At 37.8% G+C, this 13,855-nt stretch overlaps 1 protein-coding gene across 4 annotated transcripts in view; it reads right to left on the bottom strand.

Annotated features, from left to right (window-relative positions):
* Positions 1-13,855, bottom strand: part of KIAA1328 (KIAA1328 ortholog) — a 177,309-nt gene that overhangs the window by 153,213 nt on the left and 10,241 nt on the right. For 3 of the 4 annotated variants that reach the window (XM_067315469.1, XM_067315470.1, XM_067315471.1), the window contains one exon: positions 5,638-5,753. In XM_067315469.1, the coding sequence (XP_067171570.1) occupies positions 5,638-5,753 (116 nt within the window). Of the gene's footprint in view, positions 1-5,637; positions 5,754-8,463; positions 8,641-13,855 lie in introns of those variants that run through there. The other variant, XM_013943357.2, reaches the window with a different exon arrangement.

Below are 13,855 nucleotides of genomic sequence, written 5' to 3'. Positions count from 1 at the left end.
AACTTTTCTTCTTGCTGCTCATCTCTTTCTTAAAAGGCCAGACATAGGAAAACATCATGTTAAAGATTTAAAGTATGAACTTTGTTAACTTTGGGGGGGGGGGGGCATGCAAGGCAGGGATCCTACTTTCATATATACATGCTCAGTTATATTGATTTCTACATTCCATTTCTATATGACATTATATGTTGTCATTCTAAGTTCAGACTAATTGCCTATTTGCAAACAGTAGCACCGGGGGTGCATGTACATATATCTGACAAGGACTACAAATGCCAAAAAGCACATTGCCAGAGACTTTCTGTGCAAGACTCTATTGTTTTGTTTCTTCATCTGTGATGATGTTTTTTGTAGAGTCAGATTAAACAAGGAAATGAAATGGAATAAATGTTTATTTCTCCCCCCATTTTCAGAAAAGCAAATTCAATGTTATATAGAAAAATAAGCATAATGTAGAACAAATCCAGAAATTCTAGTCTGATCCATGCTTTTCTGCCATTTTGTTCTGTGTCATTAAGCATATCTTAACTATTTTTCTTCTGTAAAATAACATTAACTCTGCATTAACACAGAAAGTGAAGAAAAGGAGGGAATATATAAGTACTACTAATTTATTCAGTATATGCAAGAGAAATGTAAATGCACAGTATTACAGAAAAGCTAAAAAATAATTTTATTAAAGACTTCAGTCAGTATCATCACCTAACTGTTCTAAACTAATTTTCATGTTAACTGTATGCAGAACCAAGTAATTAAGTCATCCTAAGTAGTTACAATATTAAGGAAATATGTAAACAATGTCTGTGATCATTTTTAGACTAGCCAAATAAATCATATGGAATTTGTTGTTTGAACTTGGCTGGGCCTTCAAATGGAAAATAATTTTATCAAAAAGCTTAAGAAATCCAGGTATATTCTAAATATAAACCAAAACAGAAGTTTAGCAGGGTTGATGAGTGGAGATTTACATAAAGAAAAAAATAAATTTGCAATAAACAGAATCTCTTCTTCCCTTTATCCAAACTGATAATTTGGATAAGGAAACACTATTTCAAAACACCTTCCTTCCTTCATATAGCTTAGAACTCAATAACAACGTTTTTTTGAAGCTGATTCTTTCCCAAATGATAAATCTCCAGAGAAACGTTGAGGCTGGTTTTGCCTCTTCATTTATGCAATAACATCAAATTTGGACAAAAAAGCCTTAATGGTGATAACAAGACAGACTAAAGACCATAACAAAATTTCTTCGGACTTTGCAATAACAGTAGTATTTGTTTCTTAATAATCCCATTATTATCCTTTTCTTTACTAAGATATCTATATTGACAGTATTCGGGCATCTTAGGACATGTTTCCCTGTTTCTTAAATGAGGTCATACTGAGATCTATATTATTAAGTGCTTGAAAATATGCTAGAAAAAATGAAAGCCAGAAGCTTCTCTCATAACAGCTCCTAAGCATAAGCGGAAGAAGGGACAGTGCATTAACCTATGAGCACGATGCAGAGCAATGTGCTTCTCCTTTACTCTGGAAATGCAAATGAAACATGCAAAAAATTTAGAAGGACACTGAAGTTTCAAGTCAAACACTCCAAAGAAAATGCCAGTATTTGGACCACCTCTAAAACCACAGTTGAGCCAACATGTATCCATCATGATCTGGGGATACAGAAGCAAGGAAAAGACTTATTAAGAGGGGATGCTGGGAGAGACAGGGAGGTAGATTACACACAGTGAGCTTTCTCCCACGATCTTCCTCCTGAATTCGGTTTCAAGCGTGGATGGTGCTACAGTACACTGAACAGATGCATCTGTTTTCATCAGATGTGTCTCAGCCATTTGACTGACTCTAGACAGCCTGCCTTCATTCTGCCTCTCCCTTAATCCTGACTGCTCATCCCAAAAACCTTCTGCTAAACCTGCCAACCACAGGCTACACTTCTTTCACGTAATCCAAGCCCAGCCCAATCTTTTTTCCCCCCCAAGTCTTTTCTTTCAGCCAAGTTCTAGTTCTCACTTCCCCAGTTCAGCCTCTAATTACATTTTCCCCTCTAATTCCTGCTTAATCTTCCCTACCAGAAGATTCAGTGTTTCACCACTCTCTCATCCTCATATCTAAAAGATCCATATATCTGCCTATCCCAGCTTCCACTTTTTTCCCTTTTGCCACCATTCAGTCCCAAAACACAGTCCCTTTCTCTGTTTGACCCCAAACTCTTTGCTCTCTCTATTCTGTCTCCTCCACCGGTCTGTTCTCATCCCTGCTGCATTTGAATCAAGCCGCCTCTTCCAGTGCGGAGCCCACAAACACAACACAGATAAGAGGATGCAATTAGTTCAGTGCCCAGAAGAATCCACAGCAGTCACGAGCCAGAGCTGCAACACAGGCCACAAGGAAGAGAATACTTTCATTGTAGATTGTATTAAAAGAATAAGAGCATGTGTTACTGAATTTTTTCCAGAATTTGTAAGTTTGGCCCACTTGGGTGGATTTTTAATAAGAACATCAAAAAGCGTAACCATGGCGCGCACACACCACTAAATATCTCATCTCCAAGGAATGGCAACACTAGAATTTTTCAAAAAAAACCAAAAACTGCAAGAGTTTATCAGACAAAATAAAGGTTTAATCCTCTCTTTTGCTCTTGAAACTGGTTGAAACACTTTAGCTGAAGTTAGGTTTTGGGGGGTTTTTTGTTTTTTTTTGTTTTTTAAAGTCAGTTTAAAGTGGACACTCAAGGTAAAAAGCTAAGCCACAATAGCTGCTTTTGAACAAGTATAAGGAGCCACTGTGACAGGTCTAAAGATACTGCATTAAGGAAAAGGAGCAGACCAGATGACTACTTGAAATCCTCCTTTTTCTTTAATTCTGTGATAATAAGTACTTGGTAACCCTACAATGGGCTGGCCTACTTTAGATTCGCAGTGTGCTCATCAGGGCTGTCCTTTATTAACTGTATGCCCTAGTAAGAACTACTCAAATCTGTTTCAAAGTTTCAGCCACAAAGAAGAAAAGAATTGACTATGTTTCTGTGAAATTTTAGTTGTTATTCCCTACCCAGACAGTACTGACCAATTCCAAAGCAAATGTAAACTTTGGCTGCAGACATTTACTATTCCTTTTTCAGTACTGTGCAATTACACAAAACTCTGCAGAGAGACAACTGCACACTACCTATTTCCCCCTGACATGCTTCTGTTCTGGTTTAATAATATACCCAAATTCAACTGGATGGATCCCCATAGCTTCTCAAAAAATAAGCCACAAGAAAATAAAAAAATTCTGCTTCTAAAGTAATGATTTTAAGCACAAAGTGTATCCTTGCTGTAAGAGTCTTAAAAACAAACAAAAAAAAACAAAAAAAAAATTTCACAAAGACACTTGCTCCCCGTTATTCAAATTAAACCTCTACCAAGTTGAAATTACACTTTGCTGGATATTTGCACCCATTATGTCAAAAGCACTGATCTATTATTGTAGGATAATTTTAAATACTGGACAAGATAAAGTAGTTTTATAGAAAATAAATTGCATCAGCTTTCTTAGGAAAAAAAAAAAGAGAGATAGGTAGAATTGATTTTTACCAGACTTGATGGTTTTTCCTTATGCTATTACATTCCTGATATCTTACTTGCAAATGAACACTGTACGTTTTAGGAGAACTTCAAGCTACCAGAATCTACATTCAGCTTTGGAAAGTCTGCTGTTGCTTGGCTCTTGAACAAGCTTTGAGAGATCAGAAGTTACCTGATCAGAGGTATGTGAAGAATCTTGAAACATTCATATAGGATAGGCAAGTACTCCTACAGTTAAAAGTATACTGTTTTAAATTACATTTCTAAGTTTTATAGAGTTTTATGAAGTGTAAAATTGCATGCATTAACCTTCTGCCATCTCTACCAGACTTCTCCTGAAAAAGTATTCATGCTTGTGCAGTCTATTTCTGACAAAGGGGAAAAAAATAAAAAAATAAAAAAATAAAATAAGCACAGCTACTTCCCAGCAGCCAAATAAGCCTCGGATGAATTAGTGAAAGCTTTGCGTACATATACTAAGAAAAAAATGATCAACCATCAGGAACATGCATCCCATCCACATTCATGGGCTGACTGAATGTGCATGCTGTAATACAGAACAAAATCTTGATTTCAGTGAAGTTAATGCAAAAAAGAATTGTAGTTATATCTGATGGCTCTTAAATACATCAGACAATATTTTCCAGGGACTGTTCCATACCCAGCTAAGCTTGTTGATGTGTATATTATTTAGTACAAACAGCAGACCAAGTTCTTTCTATCAATATTAATGCCACCATGCTGCAAGGGATCTTCTGGGTCATCAAGGGCAATCCCCTGCTGTCAAAGGCAACACATCACTGAATTCCTTTCACAAACTAGCCAAGCTCCATTAAAGAAAAAGCTTGGGGGGGGGGGGGGGGTTGTTTGGTTTTTTATTTATTTAAACCTTCCAGTGTTCACAAGCTTTCAAATATGATTGCTCTAATTTTCATGAACCTTCCTCTAATTTCATGTTTAAGTTTGTACACTGTTTATCTCCATTTATTTCTGTTCCAACACTGGCCTATAGCTTGAAGAGTTCCTTTTTGTCTCAGCCATCATCATCTCAGGCTTCTTCTATATGGCCAGTCACTATTCTAAATCCCCCAAAAAAACAAAACGCACACGCACTTTAGTCCCTTCTCATAAAATGGGCTCTCCATTCTGCCCGTCACCTTGAGCAGCCCTTCTCCACAACTTCTCTAACTGAATTCATTTTTTCCTGAACAAGGATAAGTCACGACTGAACACAGTACAGCACATAAGGCTTTCTACAATAGCATTAGTATCCTTCCTACTTGAAATACTGCTCCAGATAAATCACAACACATTTGCCTTTGTTATAGTTGCAACACCCTCATACCCCACTGTAATCAGTTGTTATCCTTCTGAGGAATTAAACAAGAAAACATCAATACCAAAGATTTAGAAGAGAAATGAACAAGAACATTTTGTAAAGGTCTATCACAGCACACTGAAGGAAAATTGTAATTCCTGCAACATCCACTTCTGCATGTTATATTCCGTGATTGGCACTAAATGTATGCTGGGGGCGGGGCAGGAGGGGAGCAGGGAAAGAAGTCACAATCTGCAAGAAGAGAAAAACAGCTAACTTTATATAAAGAACAAAAAAAAAAGTCTGAGCTGGCTAAACCCCTTAGTACATATACTGAAGATATTTAAACTGTGTATAAGTTGTCTTCCTCCAGACACAGAAAGCACAGGAATACCGTGCAAGAGAAGTTTTAGACCTCAATTACAACAACCTAACAGGATTAAGTGGAGAGAAAAAGAAAAGAAAAAAATCCTATAACCATATTTTAATGCATAAATTCCTTATTACCATTTTTAGTTGACAAATATCTATTTCATAGCAAAACAAGATCATAGGAACAGCTGGATGGCAGTTTTAAGCTCAAATGAACCAGCAGCACATGCTGACAAGTCATCTCTCTGATTGCTTTTGAATGGCAGCACATGCAGATTTATTCTCTGCCATAAATTAGAACAATTATTTCTCTGTAGTTCAGTTTTTATTTCAGACAGTGAACCCTTGCACATTTTTTTTAAAGGATATCTTCCCTTTCCTTGATGATAAGTTCATTCTGTTCCTCTAGCTGTCTGATCTTCTTCTCAAATGACTCCTGCTCTGCTTTCAGCCGTTCTTCTGTCACCTCCTTTTCTTCACTTACCCTGAAAAGAATTGGAGAGAAAACAAAGGCCCTGTCAGTGTGAAATAAAATATATGTCCACAACCACAATGCCCGACCTCCAGCTCTTCTGCTTTCCAGTTAAATAGATCTTACCCTCTCCACCCTTAAATAGGTTAGTTCCTCATATGGTTTATTTTATTACATTAGACTGGAAGCTCCATATGACTTTATACAAGAAATTATTTTTTTCAGAGACACTGGTCTCACTAGAGTACATGCACGTTAACAAGCCGCATGGAACTACAAAGTAAGGACCTGAACCCACAATTGGATTTGTGCAGTCTGTTTCCCTGCAGCCATAATGAAGACCCTGAGATCTATACAAGCCTAGGGCACGTACACAGAAAGCACAAATGGCAAAGCTTACCTGCTGAGACAGGAAAGAAATTTTAAATTTTTTCTCATTCTTAGCTCCTAAGCAAATGTGTCCTGGCACATTTACAGACCAAATATAAGTCCAGGAAAAGAACCATTCTTCTTGTTAACTTTCTCCAAACAAAACAGTTTGTCATCTCCCAGGCATCTTAAAATATCAGGTCGCAAGTGTAAATTTTATGTTTTGTCTGGGCTGTGGCACCCTGCATTTTGCTGCTTGGTGTAAATAATTGGATCAAGATTAAAAGATGACAATATGAAAAAGGTTTACAATGAATCATTTATTCTGCACTTCAAGAGCAGTCTGTAAAAACAGTTATTCTGGAATCATGCAGGCAAGATGACCATAATGCAACAGACAATCCCATAACTGTACTAAAAACATGGCTTAGAAATCATGGTTCTATACAAGCTCTACAAAAATGCTAAGTAATGAGCTTAGACGAATAAATATTACTGCTCTGCACTTAGGCAGTTCCTGGTTTTGAAGGCTCTTAAAATGTAGCCTTTTATGTTGATCAAATAGCTGCCACAACTTAACTGACTGGAGACCAAAGCAGTACAACTTTCAGAAAATTTCAAATTTTAACTTCCTTTAATTGGAACAATCCTACAGGAAGAGGAAAAGGGGAGAAAAATATGTGCATTGGACTATGCTTTCCACTTATCCCTTCAGACCCGCTGACATTCTTAACAGAGGAAAAACCCATTCAGGGACTCAACCATCCATTTGACATCATGACTTTTCCCTTAGGAGGACACAGATGTGTTTTGACATTCCAGTGGAAAAAACATAAATACAACAATCGGGTCAGCACTCTGGGGTAAGGTATGGACAGGTAATATCCTCTAAGATTGACCTGCAGCCCTTTCCACAACAGCTCAGACTACATGAAGTTGGAAATGAATAATACTGGAACCTGCACCCTTTCTCCACAAACTTGGAGCAGAAAAATAACATACAGCCTATAATTAGATCCTGTAAATTAGGGCAGTTTGAAAGCTCAGAAGAAACTGTTAATTGGAAAATTTCTCAATTACACAAAAAGCCATAGATTTAATATCAAAACATTACACCATTCATATGCCAGTGGCACAGTTTACAATCCTATTTCCTGGCAGTGTTAGTCGAGTCATTCCTAGGCCCTCTTCTACCCCCTCAAAGACTGTCGAAAGGGGAGCACACACATCAGAAAACAAACTATGAAAAGGGAAACAGTTGTATAACTTTGTATAACTCTATCCCTCTCAACATCTATGCACTGGTGTAGCTGAGCAGGCAACAAACGTAAGCTTTTAAAAGCCAGAAATCATCTATCCTCACTTCCCAGATGCAGTTACAGGTAGAGCACAAATGCCAGAAGCTGCAGACAGGTTTGTGTCTAACCAGCACTAGTCTGCTCTCTCTGAATCGAGAGCTATCAGCTACGTGGCTACAGCATGTATGGCCTATCTTCATATATAATCAGTGAAAGATGCAAGAATGTTCCCTGTTTCTTAAAGTAAAAAACAAGTAGAGAAGAGAGAATAAAAGCCATCAGCTACACAAAGACAGTAATGACTGCACAGATGAAAGACAGGAAGGAAGCAAGAACAGGAAAAAAAAATCTGAAGAGAAGGAGAGAACAAGTAATGTCTCCAGGGCTCTACACAAGGTAGGACGCTTGCTTATTAACTGCAGGAGCGATATTGCATTAGAAAGATTCAGGACAAATGAAACACTGGGTTATGCTGGTGCCTTAGAATATTAAAATCAAAGAAAACATACCTTAAGAAATAATTGAGCATTAAAGGAATTAGATGAAACTTAGCAGGCCTTGCCCATCTCTAGATTCTGTGATCTGCTATTTGCATCAGTCTGCACCACATTCCCATGCTGTGTTTGTACTTAACACGGGCCACAGCAAGTTGTCATACTCCTAGACGCATGAATATATTGTACCACATATCTTATGGAGTAAATGACTGAGAACAATAAGCGATCTTAGAAGAAACGTGGCAGTATGTGCTTATGTATCACAAAGCAGGAGACAGCCCATAAAGGGCAGGCAGTTAGAAGACAGTTATTCACAGGAAGCAACAAAAGGAAGTTAGAGAAAAGGAATACAACATCATCAGATTATGCTGGATTTATGTCACATCCTATACAAAGCTCAGTGAGATGGGGGTTGTTTTCTTTTCTATATATACACATACTTATTTCTTTGCCTTCTGCCAGTAAAGAACAGAAAATTTTCAGCAGAACTAGGAAAGACTCGACTGTTGCCAAACACAAACATTACAAGGCTCACAATGCTCTTGGAAAGGATTTTTACCAGCTTTTCATGTGCTCATGGTCAGAAAAGAGCAGCAAAAGAAAGAAGGCACCCCAACTGCAGAGGACACAAGCCCTTCATGGGGCACCGTTTCTGTGTTTGGCTCTGTTGCCATCGTTCGCAGGAGAAAATGGAGGGTTGACTGCTGAGAGCAAAGGTGACAAATCAGTAGAACTATTCCTGCTGTCCGGTGTCTGCAACATTTCCTCGCGTGCAATTTACATTCAGCTATCTTGTAGCATAAGGTGCACACCATCTTTGTTCCAGATTTATTGTATATTCACACTTACAAGATTAAGTAATTTTAGATGCCTTTAAATAAAGGTCTTAATTTTATTTAACAGGAGCCTCTGCAGAAAAGGAAAATTTCATGATGCAGATATATCGACAGAAAACCTTTCTATAACATCAGCCTTAGGGTTCAAATGAATTCCTGATTTGTCAGTTACACTCATGGTGTGCTCCTGAGCACTCTACTGCTACCAGTAGCTCTGACTGTATGATCTGAAGGAGGACTTGATCATTGAGTTTGCTTGATGACACTACGACATTCCAGTGAGTAAGCAGGACTGATGCTCTCCAGGTACAATTTTTGAAGCACTGCACAGGTCAATAGCACTTGAAGTTTTCTCTAATGAAAAACTGGCATGCACAAGAAATAGTCACAATATTATCAACATGAACACTATACAAGGCACAAAAACTCAAAAGTAAGTCCTGCCTGAAAGAGCTTACAAACTTTACAAAAGAAGTTTGTACTGATACAAAATAAGTTTTACCTGATAAAGCAATTTTAAAAATAATAATTTCTACTTTCTAAAAATGTCAAAAACTGAGCTTTTAACAAGAGACATCTGAATTTAGTGAGAACTGTGGCTGAACAAGTTAAGAGAGGGAAGACAAAATAAACAAAAAGCAGAGGTAAAAACTGGAAGCCTCACTGACCAGTCCCATACTCACAGGGAACATTTATCTTTTAGGGAGCACTCAGCTTATACTAGTCTGCCAGCTAGCTAGCTAAGATGAAATATTTTGGAGACCATTCCTGAAAATCACAACTTTTGCATCCTAAGCACAGAATGACAGATGTAACAGACAGGATGACAGAAAAGAAAAAAAAAATGGAGACAGGACCAAGATCAGGACATCATGCAGAGACCAGCCTGCACCAGAGCCATGGAATGCTACCGGGTATTGCAAGTGAAAGATGTGCTCCAAAGGAGATGAAAGAGGAAGTTTTCATGCCAGAGTTGATCACAACATGCCTCTGACAAAATGGGGCGATAAAATGACGTTTAATACTGGCACTGCAGGGAGGAGAGTGGTAGCATTTCTTGTCCAAGGATGCTTTTCACAAATCTGGTATGTTTTACCCAAGTGTCACAGGCAGTCTGTATAAATAAAAATAATAAAAACAAAAGTGATAAAAATCCCAACAATCCCAAAACATAATTGAAACTGCTGCACAATGGGTAAATTTTATGATATGCAGCTTGCAAAGTAACATAAAACTAGATCTCACAGCATGAACTTATAGCTACAAATGACTTTTTAAGCACAAAAGGTAAGTGTGATTGGTGATGCAATAATCCTAGGCATGCTTTACCTATCAACAAGAAGTAATTTCCAGACAAGCTCGGGGATGTCTCATTTGCAGTGTCACTGCCTGACCAATTAACAGAACTGCAGCACAATATTGTCTCCTAAAGTAGCGTGTGTGTGCACACACACAAAGACATTTACATTGAAGTTAAAAACCAGGTAACTATATGGTTAAATATTAAGTAGCACGACCCAGGAGAGAATGCAGCCCAAGAAGCCAAGAACTGTGGATTTGTAAAATGGGCTTCCACAGGCAAGCTGTCCTTCAAAGAGCCTAAGTGCTGGGAGGAAAACACTTAACAACAGATACACACTCCAATAGTTTTACTGTCCTCCTTGTAATGGTTTCCCCATTCTGTAATCAAATCAAACTTTTTTTTTTATTCCAGTTTTCACCTTTTGTCAGAAAATTTCCATTTTAGTTGGTCAATTTTATATTAGTACCAGGTAAAAAAGTTTACATAAAGCAACGCTGGTAGGCCAGCTCCCAGAGAGCCTGCACCCTAGGAGGAGTTTGGGAATCCAAGGTCTTGGGAAGGAATAAGCATTTTCTCAATGAGAAGCAAATGTCCATCTGAAGGTTGTTTTGCCAGCTGTTAGGTACCAGTCATCCTGGGCAGGCACTTGTCTTTGTCTCTTGTCTGACAGCAAAAAAACACCTTGCATCTCATTTTCAAAAGGACGATGACTCCCTCCCTCAGGTGGAAACAGGCATTATTAAAACTTTCTACCTAAATTCCTTCCGAAGATTTGCAAAGATGACATGCAGCCAGGTTTCTCCAAGTATTCTTGTTTATCTTCTCTGAAGTAAGAAAAGCTAGATACCAGTTCTCATCCCTAAAAGCAGAATGGTTCATGAAAGTTTATTTTTGTATCACTTGCCTCCATTGATTCAAGAGAAATTTGAATATCTGAGCTATACTTTAACTGTGCAGGGAAGGAAGAAGCATTCATGATGTACATGTCATAGCAGGAGCCAGAAAGTCACAATACCATAGCTATATATCACAGTTAGGAGTCAGGTGAATGTACACACACATATCCACACTCTTTGCAAAGAAAGTTATAACCCTCTCCATTGAACTAAGAAAAGGGGTCTCAAAATCTGCATATCACTTAAAACATTTTACTCCAGAATACCTTGTAACCATTCTCAGTATGGTGTTTAGCAATTCATTAATGCACAACAGTCAACTGGCTAGGTCCCAAGGGACCTTGCGCTGCTCCCTCTTGGAAGAGCCTAATGTGTCCTGACATCAGCACAGAGAACAAGAGTATAAATCTTTCAGTGCCCTCACCATGTCACTGCTCATTTCATTACATAAGCTGAAGACTGTTTCAGGAATATCCTGCTGTAACAAAAGTTTGGAGAAATTCTTTTTTTTTGCCTCCTAAGACGACTCTGCATGTAGAGTAATAACTAAAATTTGCTCTTCCTACGCCTGCCACTTCCACTACCATGCCAGCAGCACCTGCTGAAAACACGAAGGTGCTGCACTGGTTATTTCTGAAAATCCTGGCTGACCACACTCAAAACTTTCCCATTTACACACAAAGCACTTCAGAGTTCATGGGCATGACTCATTACGCCCAGAAATTACACTAAAAAAAAAACTGAAAAGAATCCACTGGCACAAACTAAAAAAAAGAAAAGAGAAAAAAGTCTACAACATTCAAATTTTTCAAAGTTGAAAGTTTAGATCCAGTTTGTCCCTTTTCACCTTAAGAGGGAAGATAGACTGGATATGATCAGAGAAAGACAAAATAATGGTTAGATTTACAGGTGGCAGCACAGAGCAAAAACTAAGATTAGTTAGCCTAAAAAGGAGGATTAGAAAGGATACAGCCGAGTTCTTTCTTTCGACTCCGGCTCAAAATTCAATTTCATCAGGTCCCTAACTGCTAATGTGGTGTCAGCCACTGGAATCCCCAGCAGCAGTACATCAGAGTCAAGCACAGTAACTGGAATTTTTCAAAGAGGAGGATAATAATATAGCTAGCATTAGAATTTATTCACACCAAGGCAAAGTCTCACACTTCAGCATATTAGCTGATGCACAGGATACTTTACCAATGTTCAAAACTGCATTGGAAATGAGAGTTGGAAGAAGAGAGAAAAATTAGGAAGGGAAAGGAAAGTACATTAACTCTCCTTCAGCAGTCACAAAAGTCAGGAAAGGCCAATATTCTGAACTGCTCAAGCAAAACGTGGTTGAAATTCAAGCCCTAGGAGTTAATCATATTTTGTCATTGGTTTCTATGCAGACAGAATTTTACCACTTTACCTTGATGCAGGCAGTTATTGACTATTTGCAATAAATGTGCAGGAATTAGTCCCAGCTACCATTATTTTCATTCATAAATCGTAGCAAAATAAGGACCAGTGAAGTATAGCTCTGGTCAAGTGAAGTCTTTGTTATTCCAAATATTTACTGCAGGACAGTCTTCTGGAAAACTTTCAGCATTCAGCTGGTTCTTTTTCTTCTCTGAAATAGCAGAGAATGTTCTACTGCATGTAAAAACCCTCCATCATTGCCCAACTAGACATGAAAATTATGGAGAGTTTTAAAAAAGTGACGAGGTGAGCAGAATTAAAGTTTAACTTCCCTATTACTCTGCAAAGGACTTTTAATTACATCCAATAAAAATATGATTAGGTTTAAAAATAAAAGAGAACTAAGAATAAAATAATAGTGTTCCACTAATCTTACATTTCAAAATTAATGTTGCTGCACCTTCTATTTTTCTTTGAAGAAATGTCAGGCAAAAATATCAAACTGTCCTCAGGGAAAAATCACAGCATCTGAGATTTAAGAAGAATCCCATGCTCAAATGAGTTAGTGTACTAGTATTCACTAGAGAGCAGTGTATTATGAGGAACAATGTAATAAAAGGTTCTTTTTAGTATTAGAATATACCTCTAGGTATCAACAGTGGCAACAGTGTCCGAATAGCTTCAACATCTGACAATTTGCAACCGGGCTTCTCAGCAATCTAGTCTTTATGACATCCTTAACTAGACATCTTCTAACACATGAGGTAAGATAAATTAGAGTTGCAAGCATGAAGAATTTCAGAAATGACTAAAATACTGTATAACAAGAAAACCTATATTGGTGTAAATTATTAGCAGGCAAAATGGTCCACTGGATGAGGATAATCAGAGAGAAGCTATTCCTGGCTGCACCAGCGACTTATTCTATGACCTTGATAAGCAAGTTAATTTCTCTGTCCCAATTTTCCAATATAAAAAGAAAAAAAAAGGAATGGTATTGCATGCCAATTAATGTATACATATAAAATCTATGACAAAAAGATTTCTTCAGTATCTTAGAAATTGTATTTTGTTCTAGAAAAACTTTACCTTTATAAATTCTTAGAATCTGATCTCATTTCACAAGGTGGTATTCTCAAGTATTGTGAAAAAACCTACCAAGGTCCCATGTGCCCTTTCTCAGCATTACAACCATTACATAAGAAGCAGATTCCCAGAGATTCTGAAGTGGAAGGAACATGGAGGGGTGACTCCCAACTTGCATTTAATCTATCTTTCACATCACTTACCTTTGCAGTGCTGGCTGCATTCACAAAGAAACTCACAAATAACCTTTTTCTAAAGCTGAGAGACTTCAGCCTCTCCTCTCAAAGAACAGGGGGAGCTTGAAGAAATTAAACACAGCAAAATAAGTGAAGTTTGGCAAAGTAAATTAAAATCGCACTGGACTCTGTTGCTTCATACACGCAAGCACAGAAAAATACAGATAGCGCACTTTAGCCACAAGATCACTGA

This window comes from Apteryx mantelli, chromosome Z (assembly GCF_036417845.1).
Source record: "Apteryx mantelli isolate bAptMan1 chromosome Z, bAptMan1.hap1, whole genome shotgun sequence".
NCBI classification, from domain to species: Eukaryota; Metazoa; Chordata; class Aves; order Apterygiformes; family Apterygidae; genus Apteryx; species Apteryx mantelli.
Note: the sequence above shows the minus strand (reverse complement) of the source record. Positions and strands in the feature narration are given on the sequence as shown.